Source organism: Quercus robur, chromosome 6, assembly GCF_932294415.1.
Source record: "Quercus robur chromosome 6, dhQueRobu3.1, whole genome shotgun sequence".
NCBI classification, from domain to species: Eukaryota; Viridiplantae; Streptophyta; class Magnoliopsida; order Fagales; family Fagaceae; genus Quercus; species Quercus robur.
The window spans coordinates 13,221,956-13,243,404 of record NC_065539.1 but is presented as its reverse complement, the minus strand read 5'-3'; the positions used below and the strand labels follow the sequence as shown (position 1 = coordinate 13,243,404).

The window sequence follows — 21,449 nt, the reverse complement described above, 5'->3', positions numbered from 1 at the left end:
TGCACGTATCCTTCTGTTGATTCCACCGATCCTCCAAATCTTGTTATTTCCATGGGAGCCCCCAGGATCCTTCTGTCAACTAAGCCAACAGCTTCCAGGGTACTCAAGGTTATGAGATTGAGTGATGCCCCCGTATCCACCAGTGCTCTTCTGACTTGAACGCTGTTTATGGTGGCCATTAGATAAAGGGGTCTACGGTGGTCTGGGTGCTCAATCTCCATGTTTTCATCAGTGAAGGTTATTGCATTGGTTGTCTCCAGGAAAGCTCGACTAGTATGTGACTCAGCTGTAAAGCATTCCATCCCTGAGTCTGCTGCTATGCTCATGAGAGACTCTGTGGCCACCCTTCTTGCTTCTAGTCCGAATCCTAATTGATTGAATAGTGACCTGAACTTAGGATTCTTCTGGAGGGTCCTGACTGTACTCGGGTGGAAGGATCCTTCAGATTCTCTTGCTTCTGCCGGGTTCCCATGTATTACTACTGCTACCACCCCTTTTCCTTTGTGGTTAGGCAAGGGGTTCCTCTGTACTTCCGGCTCCTTCTGAGTGAGCTCCAAGGTTCCTTCTCTCAACTTTTTGTGGAAGAGTCTGCGAAGGGTCCAGCAATCCTTGGTGGAGTGCTTGACATAATTATGGATTCTGCAAAAATAAAGGGTTCTTCCTTTCTTCTTCAGTTGGTGGCCTGGACACAGTGAATGGCCTAACAACTCCATCTCCAATCCATTTGTCTAGGACATGGCTTAACTCCTCAGCTGTACATGGGATCACTGGTGGTTCCTCGAACACCTTCCCGTCTGGTCTCTTCCTTTTCTCTCCTACTGATGCTGTCATAGCTTGGGATGCGGGCAGCCTTTTTGTCCTCATGGTTTGTGCCGTCCTTCTGGTTCTCTGTAACAGGTCAGCAAACTGCGCGATACATAGGTTTTCAAGGTTGAGCCTATAATCAAAAAGCATGTTGGCTATACAGGTTTCGACGAGCTCCTTTTCTTCATGGTTTCCATAGCAGTCTAGGGACACATCTTCAAATCTTTTGATGAATTGAACAGGATCTTCTCCAGGTCTCTGCCTCACCATTTGCAGATTCTGGAAAGTGATTTTGTCTTCACCAGGGTAATATTTGGCGCAGAATTTTTCCATCATCTCATCCCAGGTTTTGATGGACCCGGGTATCAGTGTGGTGTACCAAGTGTATGCCCTATCCACTAAGGATTTGGCGAATTCCCTCAGACATAATTCTCTGTCTCCTGCATAGGGGCCCATAGTGTGGACAAACCTACTCACATGTTCCACGGCACTTCCGTTCCTCCCGTCGAAAGGATGGAACTTTGGGGGTTCGTACCCCTTAGGGTATGGTTTGCCAAGGAGTTCTGGAGGGAACGGGGGATCCCGAGAGAATTGCTTGGGGATCCCTGAGAGTTTTTCCCTTTCTTGCTCCAGGAGGGCATTGACATCTACCAGTGTCAAGTACTGAGGGTTGGCTCTTCCTCCCACTGCCGACCCTCCTTCTGGCTGCGTCCCATCTTGGTGCTCAGTAGGGGGAACATTGTCTCTGATTTCTTGTGTCCTGCCCTCTTTGAGAAGACGAACTTCTTGCTCCAGATCCTTTAACATTGCTATCATCCTGGCCATGAGGTCTGGTTCCTCTCTTGCGTGTCTTTGTTCTGACACAACCTCCTGTTCTACCAAGGGTATCCCACCTCCTTGCCTGGAAGCTACCTCGTTTTCTCCTACGGGCTCAGAGGCCGTAGGTGGCACATTAGTTCCTTTGTTGTTTCTTTGTCTTGGAGGCATTCTCTGTGAAGGGGTTGCTTCTTCCTTCTTCTTTGCCCAGTCCCCAGTGGAGTCGCCAAAATGTGAGAGTGCCCTTTTTCGTGATTGTAAGGTTGAATTTAATCAACCATGTGTTGGCTTTATTCCATGACAAATTTGCTTGTAATATAGCACTTAGAAACCTTGTATTTAGGTGGGAATCATGTAAGGGTAGTGTGTGAGAGAGTGTGAAGAATTGCTCAAGACAGTGCAGTGAAGCAGAGACTCGCGGCTAGGACTCGCAGGTGGCTTGCGGCTTGCAAGCCGCCAAAAGTTGCTCACGTGCAGAGCATGCAGGGGAACTGAACAGTCACGCCACCTGGAGCACTACACGACAAAAATCCAGACTGGCCATTAAGTTAGCTCGCGACTTAAACTCGCGACTCAGTCAAGTCGCGAGGTCAAGTCGCCAGCCAGCCCTGTTTTTGGAAAAACTGACTCTTCGTATTCCATTCTCACACCAGTATAAATACCCCTTATTCCCACAAGATATGTGTGGCTATTCAGAAAGAAAAACCCTAAGAGAGGTTTCTTCAAAACACCCACCCAATTAGAGAGAGCTACTCATTCTTAGAGAGAAACCTTTGTAGTCTCTTCTCATTCCCTCTCTCATTGTCATACCTATTGAGAGGAGATTTCTATCCAAACACTACCCACACCAATTTAGAGTGTTGAGTGTTTTTGGAGCTTTAGGAAGCATTGGAGGATGCCAAGGATGGCGAATGCTACGGTCTAGTAGCGGAATCCGGTAAGCTAGAAAAGAAAAAGGTTCGGCGTAACCTCGTTGGAGCAAGAAGCTTGGAGGGCTTAGGTACATCGGGTAGATTAGGCTTGGAGGGTCTATTGCTGTTCATGTATCCCAACTACATTTTCTAGTGGATTATTGACCGCTTGGAGGGCGGCGGAGAGGTTTTACGCCGAGGGCTTCGGTTTCCTCTTCGATAACACATCGTGTGTTGTCCTTGTGTTTGCATCTCTCTTCCCTTTATCTTTGCCTTTTATTTTATCTGCTGTGGTTTTATTTTGTTATGGCTTAGATAGTTGTTTAACCAATTTCATATTATAGCATGTGTTAAGTTTCCGCACACTAGTTGTTTGACATATTGCTTGAGTTGGTTAATTTGTAATTTGGGGGTCTAAACGTTCAAACGTGTTTTGTACACGTTTTTGAACTTTCAATTGGTATCAGAGCGGGTACACTTGTTGTGGTTTATATACCTAAGTGTGATCCTTGACCCCTTGTGTTTATTGGCCATGGATTGTGCTTTGTATGACTCTTTGCATGATTTGGTTGGTGATGAATGTAACATGCCACATGTTTGTGAAAATGCCTCTATGAGTGTTAATCCTCATAATTGTGATGACATGTTATTTGAATCTATGGGTGTTGTTGACAAACTCTTGAAGAAAGGAGCTAAGAAGTTTCAAAAGAATTTGAGCAAGTTAGTTTGTGAAAAGGATGATTTGATTGCTAAACTCAATGAATCCAACAAATTGGTTAAGAAATATAAGAATCTTGCTGAAATTTCTCTTGAAAAGCTAAAAGAGTTTGAATGTTTAAATAAGGACTTGGATGCTAAACTTGTTTTGTCTAACAAACTTGTTGATGATCTTAAATGTGAAAATGAATCTGTTAAGATGCATGCCAAGTGTTTGATTGCTGAACCTACTGTTAAAAAGGATGAAAATATGTGTTGCAATCTTGTTGTGGTACCCGATTTTGTGCCTAGTGTGTGTTCTACCGTAAAGGACAAATCGGTGTACATTCCTCCACATAAAAGAAATCAAAAGGTGGAGAGAAAGGCTGTTAAGTCAAAGCCTCTGTTTAGGTCTCAACCTAAGGCTTTGGATGGATCTAAGTTTGTTCCAACTTGCCACCAGTGTGGTGTGATTGGTCACATAAGACCCCAATGCCCCAAGTTAAAAAGAGAACAAACCTTTGTTGCTAGATCTCTTCCCAAAAAGCCTAATAGACCTAAACACATTGTGTGTCACCATTGTGGTGCCTTTGGTCATGTAAGACCTCAATGCTCTAAGTTTCATGCTTTTAAAAGAATCAAAAGAAAAGAAAAACTTGAGCTTTTTGGAAGTTGTGCTAAAAAGAGTAAACCGGTTTTAAGTGAAAATAGCATGTTGTTAAAGAAAATGTTTAATGCTCTTAACTCCTTGACTATGTGCATCTCCGGTTCTCATTCTTCCAACCCTCGTCTCACTTCTCTTGAGACACTCATTCCAAACAATCGTTCCGTTTGGATAAGGAAGGGTTCCTATGGTTGAGCCTTTGCTCTTTTGGTCCTTGATCTAATTCTTTCGATCTTTGTAGGACCCTTCATGCATTAAATGTCATAACTTCATGCATTTTGTGCATCTTGCATTTATTTGTATGCATTATTTCGTTTTTGATCTTACTTTTATGTTTTCGTTTTGTGTGAGAGTAAAAATCCAAAACCACATAAAAAGTGAAAAATTTAAAAAGTTTGATCGTATATGTTTGAGCACATATCACATGTGAGTTTGGCCTTGTACCTTTGTACAAATGGCTTTGTGCATTTACGAGCTTAGCTTGTTAGTTTTTGCACTTATATCTTTGTGGGAAAAATCTTGACATCTTTGTGTGATTGTTGTAAATCGATCTTCTAGCTTGTCATGAATGATTTGTCAATAGTCATGTTGGTTTTGATACATGCGAAAACTTGTGCTTATATCTCTTCCCACTCTTTTATTTTTATTGCTTAAAGAGCTCAATAAATGTAAATCTCAAAATGAAAAGAGATAATGAGCTGCAAAAGCCATCGTACATACTAGTATTCGACTAGGAAAAAGGGAAAGCGACTTAAATGAAATTGTATGATGCCCAAAAAGCCAAAGGCTTGTTCATCAAATTGAAATATCACAAATTTCAGGCATCGATCTCAAAATGAGATGTTTTGATTCAAAATGATCAAATGTTATGAATTGTAAAGAAGCCAAATGAAAAGCTTCATCATATGTAATCATTTTCTTGTGGGAGGTCATATATGCTCATTTCTATAATTGAGATAGACCACTTAACTTAGCACTAGTTGTGTATGACATGATTGAATTGATCATTGAAGCTTCACTCTAGACTAAGGACTATTCCACATTTGATACACACACACAACACACATGCCTAATGTTCAATGAATGTCTTATTCATTTGTTAGATTGTACTTGTCTAAATGTGATGTGTGTGTGCTCAATCTTATATGGATTAATCCAAAAAGATTTTTGATCATTTTATATGTTTTTGGAAGTGATTTTTATCACTTTTTGTGTTTATGTTTAGTGCTTACTTTGTTTTTCAATGTTTAAACATGTTCTGAATTGAAAAACAGATGTCAGAGTTTTTCGCGACTCAGCTGGCGACTCGCCAGTCGCGAAACCCCAGTCGTGAGTTCATCCAAAAGCTTTTGGCGGCTCACTCGCGACTCGCGAAAATTTTCGCGACTGAAACTCGCGGCTCGCGGCTGAAACTCGCGGCTCGCGACTGAACCTCGCGACTCGCCCAGTCGCGAAACGCCCAGAAACAGTTTTTTTTTTAAAGGGCTTTTTGTGGGAAACTCGTTTTAAACCTCTCCCATCCTCTCTAAAACCCCTCTTTCAATATTTTTACATCAAAACCCAACCAATTTGAATGGTTTTTCAATCCATTAACATCTCTAAGGTAATTATAAACTCTTTTCATTGATTTTGATCCTTAGATTATGTTTTGGAGAGTTTTGTGCTCTTGGTTGGGATTTTTATCATAGGGGTTGGGAAAACTTAATTTTTGTCAAATTTCTTCATGGGATTGGTTTCTTTTGTTGATTTGCATTGGATGTTGGCCCCTTGTGGCAGAAAGAACATGTATTAAGGATAGATTTCATGATGTTCATGCATTGTTTCACATTATTGTTCATAGTGTGCATGTTAGGTGTTTGATAAAATGCCTCTTAGACATTTTCTCGCTTGTTTGGACTCCGATGAGGACCAAACTTTAGGGTTTCTTATGTTTCCTCTTTAGAAACATGTTTGGTTCTTTGGTTGTGTATTTAACACACCTTGCCCCACATGTGCATTTTTCATGCATTGGTCATGCATTGCACTTAGCCACATCTTGCACACACATTTGCTACCCCTGTCATGCATTGGTATAGACCTTGCTTCTTCATCCTAGCATGTCATGTCTGTCTTATGCTTTGTAGCATTTTACTTTGTCATGGGTTTGAGCTTCATTTTCTCATTCATCTTGCACCCCTCATGCATCATTAGCACTGTTCATACCTTCATCTCTTGCCCTCTTTTCTCCTTGACCCTTTGTCTATTCCTGACAAAAAGGGGGAGAGTATACTCTAAAGAGTATTCCGGAGTATTTTGTCATTTCTATATGACTCTTGTTATGACTCTTGTGCACATCCTTAGGGGGAGAAATTCTATTTCTCGTGCACATTTGTAGGGGGAGAGATTTTTCATAGTGGAGATGCATATACCAAGGGGGAGAAGACATTGTGTTAACTAGAAAACTTTGTTATGTTTGTTTTCTTGTTGGCTTTATGGTGCTTTGAGTTATGCTTTGTTGTTCTCATTGCATCATGTTTGTGCTTTGGACATGCATACTTCCTTATGCTATTGTGCTTCATTGAATGCATGTTCGGATGATCAATTGCTTTGCTATGTGATCATTGTAGTCATTTCTATATGACTGTTTTGGTGTTTGATCAAGTTGCTCATATGTTTTACATCATGTTTACTTGATCGCAATTTACTTGTTACATTATACTTGTCCTTTTATTACTTGCTTTACCTTGAGGGTCTAATGTGTTTTGTGCAAGTGTTTCAGGTTACAAGTATATATGTTCCAAGTGCATCACAGTTTCTCATCATTTTGAAGGGGAGAAACTTTAAGCACTTTTAGTTTATATTGTTTAAGTTTTTATTCAATATAATGTGTTTGTACCCATGTGCTTCTATAAGCTTTTAAGGGTTAATGTTTTATGCATAGTTTGTAGGCTTTATGGTATGACCTTGCTTAATGCAGCCTTTATGCTATGTTGAAATCAGTACTTTAATCTAAATGTTCTGCATTTTGGTTTATGTACTGTCACTCTTTTGCCCTTGTAGGATTGTTCCTAGATGCATATACCTTGTGTATTATGCATTGGTTGAGTGTTGAACATACAAGTGTCTAGCATTGTGCTTGTTAACTTGTATGTCCTTGTGTTCATTCCAAGTGTGAATGAGCACTGTGATCACTACCTTGTGATGTTCACTTGGTTGATCAAGCCATGATTTGTTTCTTAACTCCATCTTTGCTTGATCACATATTGCCTGTTTCATATGCATTTTATGATTTTCTGCTTACAATGATCATGGTGTATTGTTGTGTTCCAGGAGATTCATGTTCATATGATTCAAGAGCTGCACAGCTTCTAGATTTAGGTGTGAGTAAGTTTTGCCATTTTTCCCAAACTCACGTTTAAGTCTAGAGTCTATTTTAGGGTGTTTTGTCATGGAATAGCCAAAGGGGGAGATTGTAAGGTTGAATTTAATCAACCATGTGTTGGCTTTATTCCATGACAAATTTGCTTGTAATATAGCACTTAGAAACCTTGTATTTAGGTGGGAATCATGTAAGGGTAGTGTGTGAGAGAGTGTGAAGAATTGCTCAAGACAGTGCAGTGAAGCAGAGACTCGCGGCTAGGACTCGCGGGTGGCTTGCGGCTTGCAAGCCGCCAAAAGTTGCTCACGTGCAGAGCATGCAGGGGAGCTGAACAGTCACGCCACCTGGAGCACTACACGACAAAAATCCAGACTGGTCATTAAGTTAGTTCGCGACTTAAACTCGCGACTCAGTCAAGTCGCGAGGTCAAGTCGCCAGCCAGCCCTGTTTTTGGAAAAACTGACTCTTCGTATTCCATTCTCACACCAGTATAAATACCCCTTATTCCCACAAGATATGTGTGGCTATTCAGAAAGAAAAACCCTAAGAGAGGTTTCTTCAAAACACCCACCCAATTAGAGAGAGCTACTCATTCTTAGAGAGAAACCTTTGTAGTCTCTTCTCATTCCCTCTCGCATTGTCATACCTATTGAGAGGAGATTTCTATCCAAACACTACCCACACCAATTTAGAGTGTTGAGTGTTTTTGGAGCTTTGGGAAGCATTGGAGGATACCAAGGATGGCGGATGCTACGGTCTAGTAGCGGAATCCGGTAAGCTAGAAAAGAAAAAGGTTCGGCGTAACCTCGTTGGAGCAAGAAGCTTGGAGGGCTTAGGTACATCGGGTAGATTAGGCTTGGAGGGTCTATTGCTGTTCATGTATCCCAACTACATTTTCTAGTGGATTATTGACCGCTTGGAGGGCGGCGGAGAGGTTTTACGCCGAGGGCTTCGGTTTCCTCTTCGATAACACATCGTGTGTTGTCCTTGTGTTTGCATCTCTCTTCCCTTTATCTTTGCCTTTTATTTTATCTGCTGTGGTTTTATTTTGTTATGGCTTAGATAGTTGTTTAACCAATTTCATATTATAGCATGTGTTAAGTTTCCGCACACTAGTTTTTTGACATATTGCTTGAGTTGGTTAATTTGTAATTTGGGGGTCTAAACGTTCAAAGGTGTTTTGTACACGTTTTTGAACTTTCAGTGACACTCAGGCCCAAGGATCCTAGGCCTAAATGAAAAGGAGGATTTGGTGGACTGGGCCTTGACTCACCGCAGCTAACGAGCTGTTTAAGAATCAAGTGAAATGCAGAGAATACTCCTGACAATATAAAGAAAAATGACAAACAAGGATATCGTAGAGTGCTAAAAATTAACAAGGTAAATTCAGAAGGAAAAAAACAGGATTAACTAAGCGATAAAAATTAGTGCTGTGGGGATCCTGGGAAATATGAAGCAAAGTTTCATTAATACATTATCTGTTTGATTACAGAAAGCTCACTAGGACGTGATACAAGATTCAATCAAGCTCAAAAATTGCAGTCTTGAATGACTATTTCAGCCTTCAAAACTTGCAAAGTTTGATTCTCGTTGAATCCGAGTATGTGCAATAGTGGCTTTTACAGGATACCGGGAAGCAATATTTTGTTTTCCCTTAATATTTTCTCTTCACTCTTGATTTTTTTCTGATAATTCTTTTTCTAGAGAATTTCTTCTTTCTTTCTCACTTTTTCGCTGCTCTTTCTTCGCAACCCATCCCCTCCTTTTATAATGGAGTTTTCTGGGCTTCCCGGGGAACCATTGGTTCCCCTGTTTTGCTATTTTGCAAACAAAGTATGTCCTGTCCCCATCGTCTCGATAAGTCCCTTTTCCCTTTCTTCTCATTCTTTCCTTCTCTCAATTCTGATTCTTTTGAAAGCCTCTGGTTGGCCATCTTCTTTGGGACGTGCTGAGGTATGCCCTTCTCGGCATCCCCATTTCTGGCGCCTTCTACTTTTCCTTTTCTTTCCTATTTGGGCGGAATCCTATTCTGCCTTTTTTAAAAATCGTTTGTTATCATTCTTCTTCCCTGTCTTGGTTCCCCGAGGCCTCTTCTGTCTGTGCCATGAGAGGTCGCTCGCGTTCTTTTTTGCTTTTTGTTTCTTGTTTTCTTTTTTTTCTGTCTTCTTTCTATCGAGCTGTCCCAATCTTCCTTTTTTTTTTCTTTGTGCCTGAAGGGATCCGCGCCTATTGATGGTTCCTGAGAATCCTTGCTTCTTATACTTTGCCGTGGTCCTCTTTTTTTTTATGCTTCTTTTTTCTGGGCTTCGGGATCCTCTGGGCCTTTCTTTTATTCCCTCATGGGTCTCCTGTATAATTCCTTTGGGCTTAGCTTGAATTTTTCTTCTGGGCTTAACTTATTCTTTTTGGGCTTAACTTATTCTTTTTGGGCTTATTTTACTATGATCTTTTTCAGACCTCAACACCAGTTAAAGACTTCCTCAAATCATGCTCGACTGGAAGACCAACCTTGAAAGTACTTATAGCCACATCATCATGCTCTCGTTCTATCTCATTAAACATTTCCCAGTATCTATCCGAATAAGTTTTAAGAGTCTCATCCTCTCACATGGACATAGACAACAAGGACCCCAAAGGCTGAGGAACCCTACTGCAGGTAATAAAACGAGTGCCAAAAGCCCGGGTAGGTTTCTTGAAGGAATCAATAGAATTAGCCCTTAAACCGTTGAACCATCTCATCGCCACCAGGCCCAAGCTTGATGGAAAGACCTTACACATCAAAACCTCATCTATGGAGTAGATAGCCATCCTTTGACTGAAATGGCTAACGTGTTCTACCGGGTCTGTTCGACCATTATATAGGGTGAATGTAGGCTGATGAAATCGCTGAGGAAGATTCGCATCCTCTATATTCCTTGTGAAGGGTGATTTGGAAACTTGGCTTAATGCTTTGTTCATGGCGTTATTCCCCAAGCCTCTGCGGGGCGGACTTTTGTACCTACGTCGATGGTGATACTCCTCTTCATAGGAAAAAGTCTCACTAGGCGGAGTTTTGGATTTTCGTCTATAACTAGCACCATCTGTCTCTTCGAAGGTAGGCTCGGAGCTAGGTGGGGAACATCTTCGTCATGCGTGATGCAACTCTCTTTTCAATTCGTCAATTTCACGTTGCATATCTCTGTCATTCTTTGCATGGGAGACATGACTCTTCCCTCGAGATTGGTTTTTGCTGGTATGAGTCGTGCATACACTTCCCTCATGGCCCTCTCTCCATTCGAGGCTCCGGTGCGGATTACCATGCTGGGAACCCCTTGATTCTGCTTGGTGTGGGCCTGCATCTATCTGGTACGGCCCCGCTGCTGCCTGGTGTGGACCTGCTTCCTCTATCGTGAACGTTGTAATCGAATTTCCTTTAGCTTAGATCAAGCTCTTCCCACAGATGACGCCAATTGTAAGGACTGAAATTGTATTGATCCCAAAACCGGATTGGGCTCAAACGCTAACGGCCTAAACAATAAATTTGTAGAGCGTGGATAGAAGAACTAGATTTATCCCAGAAGAAAAACAATTAAATTTAACGATTCAAGATGGTTCGACACAAATAAGATTATCAAATTTATCCTCGGAACAAACTAAGTTATTTGTTTCATATGGTTTTCTTCAAGACAGAAATTGTATAAGAGTTCCAATCCCCTTTCTCAATCATTCTTCTGGATTATATATTGCAATCTTGGTGTCATCCTTACCACACACGTGTAGGTTAGATTTGGGGGACTCCTTCCTGTCCCATCCAGCACCTCCTAGAACCATCAACCAGTAGCTATAAGCCTGCTTGATCACTGTTCAGGCATCATTTCCACATTAATGCGGCCAGAGAGTTGGTTGAAAGGCATTTAATGCGGAGGTAGCAGCTTTTGAAGATATTTGTTTACCTTTCTTTTCTTATCCCTGGTCCAATGTCCCATCCTTAGTTGTGGTGTAACTCTATGATGATATGGCATTCAGATTTACCTCAGACACACGTTGCCGAGAAGACTTTTGTCCTCGGACGCTTATTGGACCCATCTCACATTGTCTCTAATCCTCTCTTAACTTTATTCTCTTCATAGCCTTATTTGGGCCTCCTTGGATGGTTTAACGTCCTCGGATAGGGCCATAGGCCCAGTTGATACTGCTTTTAACAATACTTCCTAGTTAATTGGCCCCCACAATTATTATTATTATTATTATTATAAGAAGGTGAGAGCATCCACAGTAGTGGAGATAAAAATTTAGCTTTTTAGCTCCACCAAAAGTTACTTTATCTATTTTACCTACATACATGTTGCAGCAGTGGATCTATTTTAGCTTTCAACACAATAAAATAATATAACCACTACAATAAAATAATATATATCTCACTACCCAAAAAAAGTCCACAGCACCCACCACAACCACATCAACCACAGCCACAACCACAACCACCACCACCACTAGTCCACAACAGAAGAAAGGAAAAAAAAAAAATAAAAAAATAAACCCAAATCTCTAATCTTTTTCCTCAACCAAGATTAAACAAAATCACCAATCACAAACAAAATTAAAAAAAAAAAAAAAAAAATGCGGCACAACCACCACCAAGGCACCAACACAGCATCGCCAACAAACCCATAGCCACCACAAAACAAACCCACAGCACACCACAAAACAAACCCACAGTCACAAATCACAAATCGAACCCACACCAATACAACTCACCACCAGCAAAACGACCCACCACCACCACCATCTCCACCGTGACCCTTGAAATCCAGCAACCCAAACTCCAAAACCCACCAAACCCAAATCCAGCTACCCAAACGTCGAAACCACACACTGAAACCCATGCTCGAAACAAAAACCCAGCCCGAAACACAAATCCGAAACACAAGCAAGCTCGAAACACAAAGCTGAAACACAAGCACAACCTGAAACACAAAGCTGAAACACAAAATCGAAATGCCGAAAATAGAGAAGAGAGGTCGAAATGGGTTAGGTCGGTGGCCATACATGGGTTGGCGACGACGGGTCTGTGGCGATTGGGCTCGTGCAAATCGACGATGGGTCTCTGAGGAAGAAAGAAGGGTATGTGGAGGAAGAAAGAAGAGATGGAGAGGTAGTGAGGAGAGAGAGACGAAGAAAGGAGAATGAAGGAAAGAATAAAAAATAAAAAAAGAAGTGTGAACATAAAATTAAAAAAAAAAATTTCATTTTAACTTTGAGCTACAGTGCACATCTATAGATAGATGTGCACTGTAGCAAAAAGCTAAAATATTTTAAGTATAACTCCATTGTTGCAACCTCTTTTTTATGTTTTGGTGTAACTAAAATAGCAATATAACTATTTAGCTACACGGCTGCAAATGCTAAGTTATATATTTTGTCCCTTTTAGTAATTACACATTAAGATATATTTTGTCCTTTTTAATAATTTACTTATCACACCACAATTTTGATCAGAGTTAGTCAAATATTCAGCCTTTTTGAAAAAGAAAAAAATAAATTAAGAACGTGTGAAAAACAGAAAAGTTAGAGAATGAAGAAGATATAAGTTACTAAAAAGTATATTCTTTAAAAGTTTCTAGTCAAAGTCTTTGTTTATAATATTTTTTTATTTTTCAATATGATATATGCGTACTGTTGATTATTAATTTATTATCAGTTTTTCAGCAACCTTACTGCATCCCTAGCAACCCATCATAAATTCATAATTACCACAGAAGAACTAGCTACTCTCACAAAAAAATCTGTGGAAATGGTTCACTCCTATAAGACTCTTTCCCAACTCCGCCTCCTCTTACCTCTCCGCTTCTCTTTACTTCTGCTTCTCTCATCAGTTTACACTGTTGCTGACAAGTACTTCATCAACTGTGGAGCAAGCTCCAACGCCAGCTTCTACAACAACAGCCAGGACTTTGTTCCTGACATCAACTCTAATTTCCCTTGTTTCTCAACTGGGAAAAGTGAACAAGTCAGCAACACATCAGCATCGATTCAAGAACTATATCAAACAGCAAGAGTTTACAGACAGCCATGTTCTTATAGCTTTGAAATCGAGCAGAATGGTACTTACATAGTACGCCTCCATTTCTTTGCTTACCTGTCACGTGTTGCTAATCTATATGATGCACTGTTCAATGTTTCGGCTTCTGGGTTTTCACTTTTAACCAATTTCAGCATCCGAAACAGCAGTGGTTCTCCGGTGATCAAGGAATTCTTCCTCACCATCCCACAAGGAGAGTTTAAAATCCATTTCATACCTTCTCAAGACTCCTCTTTGGCTTTCGTAAACGCCATAGAAGTCTTTCTTGCCGACGAGACCCGCATCACTGATAATGTTACTCGCGTTACTTCTGCTGGAAATGTTGGTAACTACAAAGGTTTGCTCTCTCAGTCTCAGGTTCTGCATACAATCCATAGGATCAACTTTGGAGGTTCCCAAAATGAATTCGATGACTTGTGGAGGAATTGGGTACTAGATGATAGTTACTTAATACTCAACCGCGATTCTGCAAAGAACAGCACGCCTCATAGTCAAACGCCTAATTACGACCCTGCACGGGCCACAAAGTATACTGCCCCAGATCGTGTCTACCAGACAGCCAAACAATTGAAGGAAGTCAGTGGCAACAACGCCAGTCTCCTAAATTTAACTTGGCGTTTTCCTGTCAGTAAGAATACTAGACACTTTGTTCGGGTCCATTTCTGTGACATAGTATCAAAGAATATTAATTTGCTGATATTCAATCTCTATATCTATAGCAACTTTGATAAGGTGATTGATCCGTATGATATAACTAAAGACTTAGCTATTCCGTTTTTCTTCGCTTATGTGGTTGATTCAGATGATTCTGGATTTACGAATTTTAGTATAAGCCCTTCAGAGCATGACTCTCCCATTCTTAATGCGTTTTTGAATGGGCTGGAGATTATGGAGTTCATGAAGACATCAGGTCCCATACTGGTGGAATGTGAACCAGTTACAAACAAGAAACACTCCCCTGTTATAATGATCATTGGTTCTGTATGTAGTGGGGCATTTGTAATTTTGATGACAGTTGTGGCGTGGCGTTTGAAATGCAGGAAATCAGTGCCTGACCAAAGTTTGACAAAGCTTCTTTTTGGATGGCTAAGTTTAAACAGGTTGCCTGAAGGAAGTGCTAATTCATCCTTACCTTCGAAGCTGAACCTCAGTTGGAGGATATCTTTTGGTGAAATAATGTATGCAACTAAGAACTTCAATGCAAAATTTTTTATTGGTGAGGGTGGATTTGGCAAAGTCTACAAAGGAACTCTTCGGGATGGTACGAAAGTGGCAGTAAAACGAAGTGAAGCAAGGCATGGGCAGGGTATTGAGGAATTCCAAACGGAGATCATTGTGTTATCTCAAATCAGGCATCGCCATCTTGTTTCTTTGATTGGATACTGTGATGAAAGGTCTGAGATGATACTGGTTTATGAATTTATGGAAAAGGGGACTCTAAGAGAACACCTCCATCATTCAAATGACAATTCTGAGACCACATCTTCACCATCTGAATTATCTTGGAAGCAAAGACTTGAAATTTGCATTGGCTCTGCCACGGGCCTACGTTACCTACACACTGGTACAGCTGGAGGAATCATTCACTTGTGATGTAAAATCCACAAACATCTTGCTTGATGAAAACTATGTGGCTAAAGTTGCTGACTTTGGCCTTTCAAAGTCAGGCGTTCCCGATCCAGAACATTTGACAACGGCTGTAAAGGGTAGCTTTGGTTATCTTGATCCTGAATACCTTACCACCCTACAGTTGACAGAAAAATCTGATGTGTACTCTTTTGGAGTTGTACTTCTTGAAATTCTTTGTGCTAGACCAGCTATTAAAAACTTGCTTCCAATGGATGAGATGAACTTAGCTGAATGGGGGATGCTGTGGCAAAGGAAAGGCCAACTTGAGAAAATTATCGATCCAGTGCTAGTTGGTAAAATCAAGCCTAACTCATTGCGAAAGTTTGGTGAAACAGCTGAGAAGTGCTTGAAGACAAGTGGTGCTGACAGGCCTAAAATGCATGAAGTGCTATATGACTTGCAATATGCACTGATGCTTCAAGAAACTGCAATGCACGCAGACCCACATGAAGAAAGCACAATAAATTCTTCATTGGAGTTGCAGTTACCTCTTGCTTGGCAATTGCCCTCTGATAGAATCCCAATGGAGAAAGATGATCATACACCCACTGGAGTGGATGATGACTCTGATACAACGGCTAGTGAAAGTCAAAACCCAATTGAGGATTGATGGGGCAAGATATTCTTCTCTAGTTTGAGGTACATTAGCTTTATTACGTTTATGTGGCTTCCTGTCATCATAACTCTGTAAAATGCTATAATAATATGCTGTGTCTGTAAAAATGTTTTAGTGTTGCACACCGCCTATGACCTTTTTATTTAGTCAAGAATTGTTGTATTACATATTTGAATATTACTATAATCATTTTCGTTATTAACTTTTTGATAGAATCCCACCGGCGGAAACATCTGCAATGATTTTGGAGCAACTGAATATAGATAATGACTAATGAGAACATAATTTGAGAAATGTAATGTGTTTTACTTTTATGTTTCATTGATTAAAACTTGGTAGATGTGTTTTTTGCTTTCAAATTTAAACTTTGGTTTATTTTGTATGAAAAGTTAAACAAATACATGATAAGTTGTGATTAGTGGAATGTAAAGTAAAATACAAAAAGTGGTATAGATGATTTGTATTTTGTAATATAGTACATAAAAGTCCATTATTATTAAAAGTTTTCTTTAATTTAGAAATTTTTTGCTCAATAGAAAAGAAAAGATTAAAAAAAGATATAAATGATAAAAAGTGAGAAAATTAAGAACATATAAAATTTCCATTATATTTTGGAGGATAGGAAATAAGTATAAATTTTCTTTGTTATAGCATTATCATTAAAGAAATAATTTTGTATGTCTTTGATAGTATTTAAAGGTTTATTACAATGACTTAAATCTTACAACAATGAATTATATTAACAAATAAATTTCAAGAATCATGCTTCAAATTATTATTGACATATAATGTACAATGAAATATGTTTGTTTGTTAAGCTATTAGGGCTTGCTCGATACAAATTGAGACCGAGACAATAGCAAAATGAGGCATTATATATATATATATATATATATATATAAACGAAACTTTTGACCTCTCCAAGATCTTGCCACATTATTATTTTTTTTAAACAAAACTTACAAACTATAAAACAAACACTTCTTTCTACAATACTCTCCCACTGTCCCTAGACTCCTTATACTCTCTCTATTTATAAATAATAATAATAATAAAAATAAAAAAATAAAAACCTAACGCAAGTTAGACTTCTAACCAAATGTAATAACACTCTCTCATGGTCCACACTCTCTCCTATTTAAGAAAACTACTTCTACGCTTTCAACACCCCCTACTGTACAGTCTCTAGCATTGATTATGGTTCTCGGAGTTAAGTGTAAAAAGAAGCTGCAGATTTTTCGGTTTAGGGTCCGTTTGGATACAGCTGAAAACTGAAAAACACTGTAGCGAAATAATTTTTAAATGTGTGAATAGTATCATGGGACCCATTTTTAATGAAAAAGTTGCTGAAAAGTGAAATTTGTGGGTCCGTGAACAGTACACGATATTCTGTGATTGGTCAAAAAAATTTGAAAAGTCAAAGTTTGTGGCTACTGTTCATTGAACAGTGCATGAACAGTAGCCGCAACACCCAAAACGCGTGAAAAAAAAAAAAAAAAAAAAAACAGACAAAACGCAAACGCAGTTTTTTTCAGCCGAATCCAAACGCGCTCTTAGTATGTTTTTGGTAAAAAAAAATTTTACCAACTTATTTTACTATTTAAGTTATTTTTGCTATTATTTATGAACCCTACTACACTTTTTAGCACTATTTAATATTCATGATTCTTACGGTACTATTTCAACTAATTTTTACTTTTATTTAGAGAACTTTAAGTATAAAATTTTTAATTTCAATAAAATAAATAAATTTCAAACAGAACTTTAATTTTAATGGGTCCGGTTCTCCACAAGTTCACCGAATTGTGGTTTTGGTAAATAGGAAGTGCAAGCTTATAATCTGACAAGCTACCAGATGTAAAAAAAAAAAAAAAAAAATGCTATATCCCGTAAGTGCCCATGCGCCTTACTTGTACTTGGTTTTGTCCTCGTCTCAAAAGAGAATTAATGGTGGCAGGAGATTTTTTTTTTTTTTTTTTTTTTTTTTTTTTTTTTTTTTTTTTTTTTTTAAAGAAAAAAGGAGGAACACATCACATGTATAGAAGAAGATGGTTCTAGGTGGTGGTCCTTTATAAATTGACTTTGACTCGATATGTAATCTATAGGCCTTATCCCTAGGAAGTTGCCGAAAGTAAAAGAAATTTATATATTATGAATATGTGGATTTTTGGTATGAGATAATATTGAAAAATTATTAGATATTTTTAGCAGTTTTTCTTTTGGTCAGGTTTTGTTATAAGTTTTCTTAAATTATTTGATTATTAAGTAAATAGTACATGAAAAATTATTTTGGTGATTTCGGTGATACCTAAGGATTTTAAAGAAAATGTTAGAGAGAAATTTTTTTGTGGTGAATTAGCTGAGGTAAGAGAACTTATTTTAATTGGTTTTATTTTGCTTATACTACTTTTATAAGTTTTTTTAATTATTTGATTATTGAGTAAATGGTACCTGAAAAATTATTTTAGATAATATCTAAGGATTTTAGAGGAAGTGTTAGGGAGAAGTTCTTTTGTGGTGAGCTAGCTGAGGTAAGTGACCTTATCTTAATTGGTTTTATTTTGCTTATACTACTGTATCTTAACTTCTGAAAATTGTTTATAATTGTTACAATTTATTTCAATTGTATTACTGATTTAAAGTAAAAAAAAAAAAAAAGGATTATCACAAATATATTTTGTAAGGACTGGATTTAGATTGGACCCAATATAGGATTGGGTTTTAGCCTAATGAGCCCAAATAATGAATTTGTAGAGCGTGGGTGAAAGAACTAGTTCTAGTGAGTAAGAAATATAGTAACCATTGTCTATTTAGGAGGATCAAACACAAATAATATAAGAAAATTTGTTCTCAGCACAGTCCGAGGAACTCTATTATAATGTCAAGTTGATGATCAAGGTTACAAGAGTTTAAAGGATTATTACAAAGATTTCTCTTTTCTCGATCTCCCTTTTTTTAGGCCACATTTCCATGCTATATACTATAATTTTTGGTATCATCCCTACCATACACGAGTAGGTTAGATTCCAGGAACTCCTTCTTGTCTCATCCAACACCTCCTAGAACCTTCAACTAGCAGCTATAAGGTTGCTTCACCACTGTTCAAGTATCACTTTCACATTAATGCGGCCAGAGAGTTAGTTGGGACGCATTTAATGTGAAGGTAACAGCCTTTGAAGATATTTGTTGCTTTCTTCTACTCCTCTTCTATCCAATGTCTGACTTCTAACTGTGATGCAACTTGGAAGAATGTTCAGGACAATAGGACATTCTTACTGATCTCAGATCCACATTTCCGATGTGACTTTTCTCCTCGAACATCTTTTGGACTATCACATACAATCCTTATCTCTTTCGCTTCTAACATTCCCATAATAACATTATTTGACTATCCTCAGACAAGTAAATATCCTCGAACTAGACCATAAGCCCAATATATACAGTTTTAATAGTACCTTCTGGCTATCTAGCCCCCACATATTTGATTACTGAATATATGATTTTATATATGTATTTGGATGATATATATATATTTTTGGTTTGAACTCTAATTGATATATATGATTTTGGACAACATGACTATGTTTTGACTCTGATACCCAGCCAATGAGAGTTATTCATTGGTATGTAAAGTTTTCTTATCAGGTTTAATGTTAACATATATAAGAGATATTTTGGTCAATAATCTAAAAAAGAAAAAAAATTAATAGTGATTGTATTAGGCAGAGACTTTTAGAGATTGTTATTTTTATTTTTGGAATTCTTTTCATTCATGTGTATGTATGTATTGGGTTTAATTGAATTGAAATTATTTTTGAAACTTTGGTTTTGATTGAATAATGAAAATAGCAGAAGAAGTATGTTCCAATATTTGGAGTTTTCTATATATGTGTTGTTGTAGTTTAAACTTGATATTTGAATTGTTAAATTGTTAATTCACAATTTTATTATTCATCTATTAATTATGAATAATAATATTGCTATTTGCAACCATCATGATATGGTATCAATGACGTGATCATTCCGAACGCTTTTTTTTTAGAGTTTAGATAGAGTCCCTTTTATGATTAAAAAAATTTTACAATTAAAAGACTTTTGAAATTATTATTATTTTTTTTAAAAAAAATTATTGGATACGATGGATCTTAAATGATTTCTATTAAACTTCATCCTTTACGACATTATTAAAAAGAAAACTCATATAGATAGTGTAGGCGAACAATTTAGTAATCAAGTTCTTGCTGTCTCAAACCTTGGTCCAAAAAGCCCAACACAATGAATTCTTGTAGAGTATGGGCTAAAGAACTCGGTTTAAGTAAGCTTAACGGGTTGTTGCATGGGTTAAGGGAACACACGAACAAGAACAAATGCTATTGTGTTGAAAGGTCACCCGGTCATGACAGAGCTAAAAACTTGATTAATAGATATAGATCAATGCAGTAAGACTTCTCTACAGTATTCTCTCCTTTTTTCCCGTCCCCTTCTCTTGGGGGACTTTTACATATTATATAGGCCCTTTCCAATCATCTGGGCTTTATACTTGTTGATCATCCAAACCCCCACTTGAGCACCTGTCCCATCAGACACCCCTCTCAGTTCTTTGTGAGTTACGGTAGCCAAGATAGCACTGTTCAGGGGTCTTTTCCTCATTAATGCGGCCAGGAGAATAGTTGCAATGCATTTAATGTGGTGGTGGCAGCCTTTGCTAAGATATTTCGGATTTCCTTCCTTTTTACGTATTTGGAAGATGGACTATAGTGACTTGGATGTACCTTTGCTCCGGATTTTGCAGTATCTGAGGAGAAATTACTCCTCGGACATGTTCTCTTTGCCCTAGTGGGCCTGAATAAGGATTTCTTGGGCCACGCTGACTCTTCGGACGGGCTGCGTCCTTGGACGGGCTTAGGGCCCATCCTGTTATTTTGGGCTGGTCCCCACAGATAGGTATTAGGATATTATTTGGAACTATCATAATAGACTAACGTATTACACATGGTATAGATCTAACTGTAACATCCTATGCTATAAAATAAAAATTGGGCCTATGGTTATCTTCTATTTGCAAAAAAATAGTTAAATTCTCATTAATTAAGATAGTTCACTTTTAAGTGAAATAGAAACTCAATTAACTAAGTTTTAAGAAATTTAAAATTCTATTTAAAAAGAATTCCAGAAAATTAGATTTTATTTTAATTATTTTAATCATCTATCATAATAATTTTATATTGTAAAAGAATAAAATTTATACATTACATACAATCATTACTCCAGTTACCTTCTAAACGATTGAGGATATGAGAATGCAATTTGTAGATCTACTATCAAGATAATATAGATTAGATTGGTGGTGGATAGTAGATTTAATTGCAGTTAAGTATTATGTGAAATCGTCATCATAGAATAACCTACACTCAGATGTGTTATGTGGAACCAATGATATGAAAGAAAAAGAATTTTTCTAAATCATTATATTGAACAAAAAATTACTTTTTTTCATTCATTTTCAAGTTATACATTTTTTTAAGTCAAGTCATAGACATTTAAGCAAAATAAATACTTTTAATTTTTATTTAACTATCATGTTCATTGTACGGGTTAGCGACTAGTATATATATAAATATATTTGATTAGTAATTTTGTATTAGTACCATAAATAAATCCTTAATGTTCTAGAGATGCAAAATTACTAATTAAGTTTCTGCATTTTGGTTTTGCTAACACATCCCCTTTTTTTTATTGATTATATGGCTAACCCAATCGATGTAAAGTAGGATTTTATCAATTTTAATTTTAGGAAAAATAAATCTGCAAAAACAACTACAATAAATTTTGTCGATAAAATTGATGTAGTAATTAAATTATTTTCATTGTTAACTTCTTCTTGTATTATTTTA

The 21,449-nt window shown here is 37.8% G+C and overlaps 2 protein-coding genes across 4 annotated transcripts in view; both read left to right on the top strand.

Moving 5' to 3' along the window:
• Nucleotides 1-21,449, top strand: part of LOC126732839 (probable receptor-like protein kinase At5g24010) — an 89,413-nt gene that overhangs the window by 57,446 nt on the left and 10,518 nt on the right. The window lies entirely within an intron of this gene.
• Nucleotides 12,949-14,698, top strand: LOC126732841 (probable receptor-like protein kinase At5g24010). The gene is made up of 2 exons (XM_050435881.1): nucleotides 12,949-13,982; nucleotides 14,113-14,698. Exons 1-2 carry the CDS (start codon nucleotides 13,023-13,025, stop codon nucleotides 14,140-14,142), a joined length of 990 nt encoding a protein of 329 aa, XP_050291838.1. The 5' UTR covers nucleotides 12,949-13,022; the 3' UTR covers nucleotides 14,143-14,698.

Bases quoted from the DNA above. Each gene is read 5' to 3' on its own strand.
- LOC126732841 (XM_050435881.1), top strand. From the start codon at position 13,023: ATGGTTCACTCCTATAAGACTCTTTCCCAACTCCGCCTCCTCTTACCT. The intron at 13,983-14,112 runs GTATCAAAGAAT...TGGTTGATTCAG, and splicing joins GGGTCCATTTCTGTGACATA to ATGATTCTGGATTTACGAAT.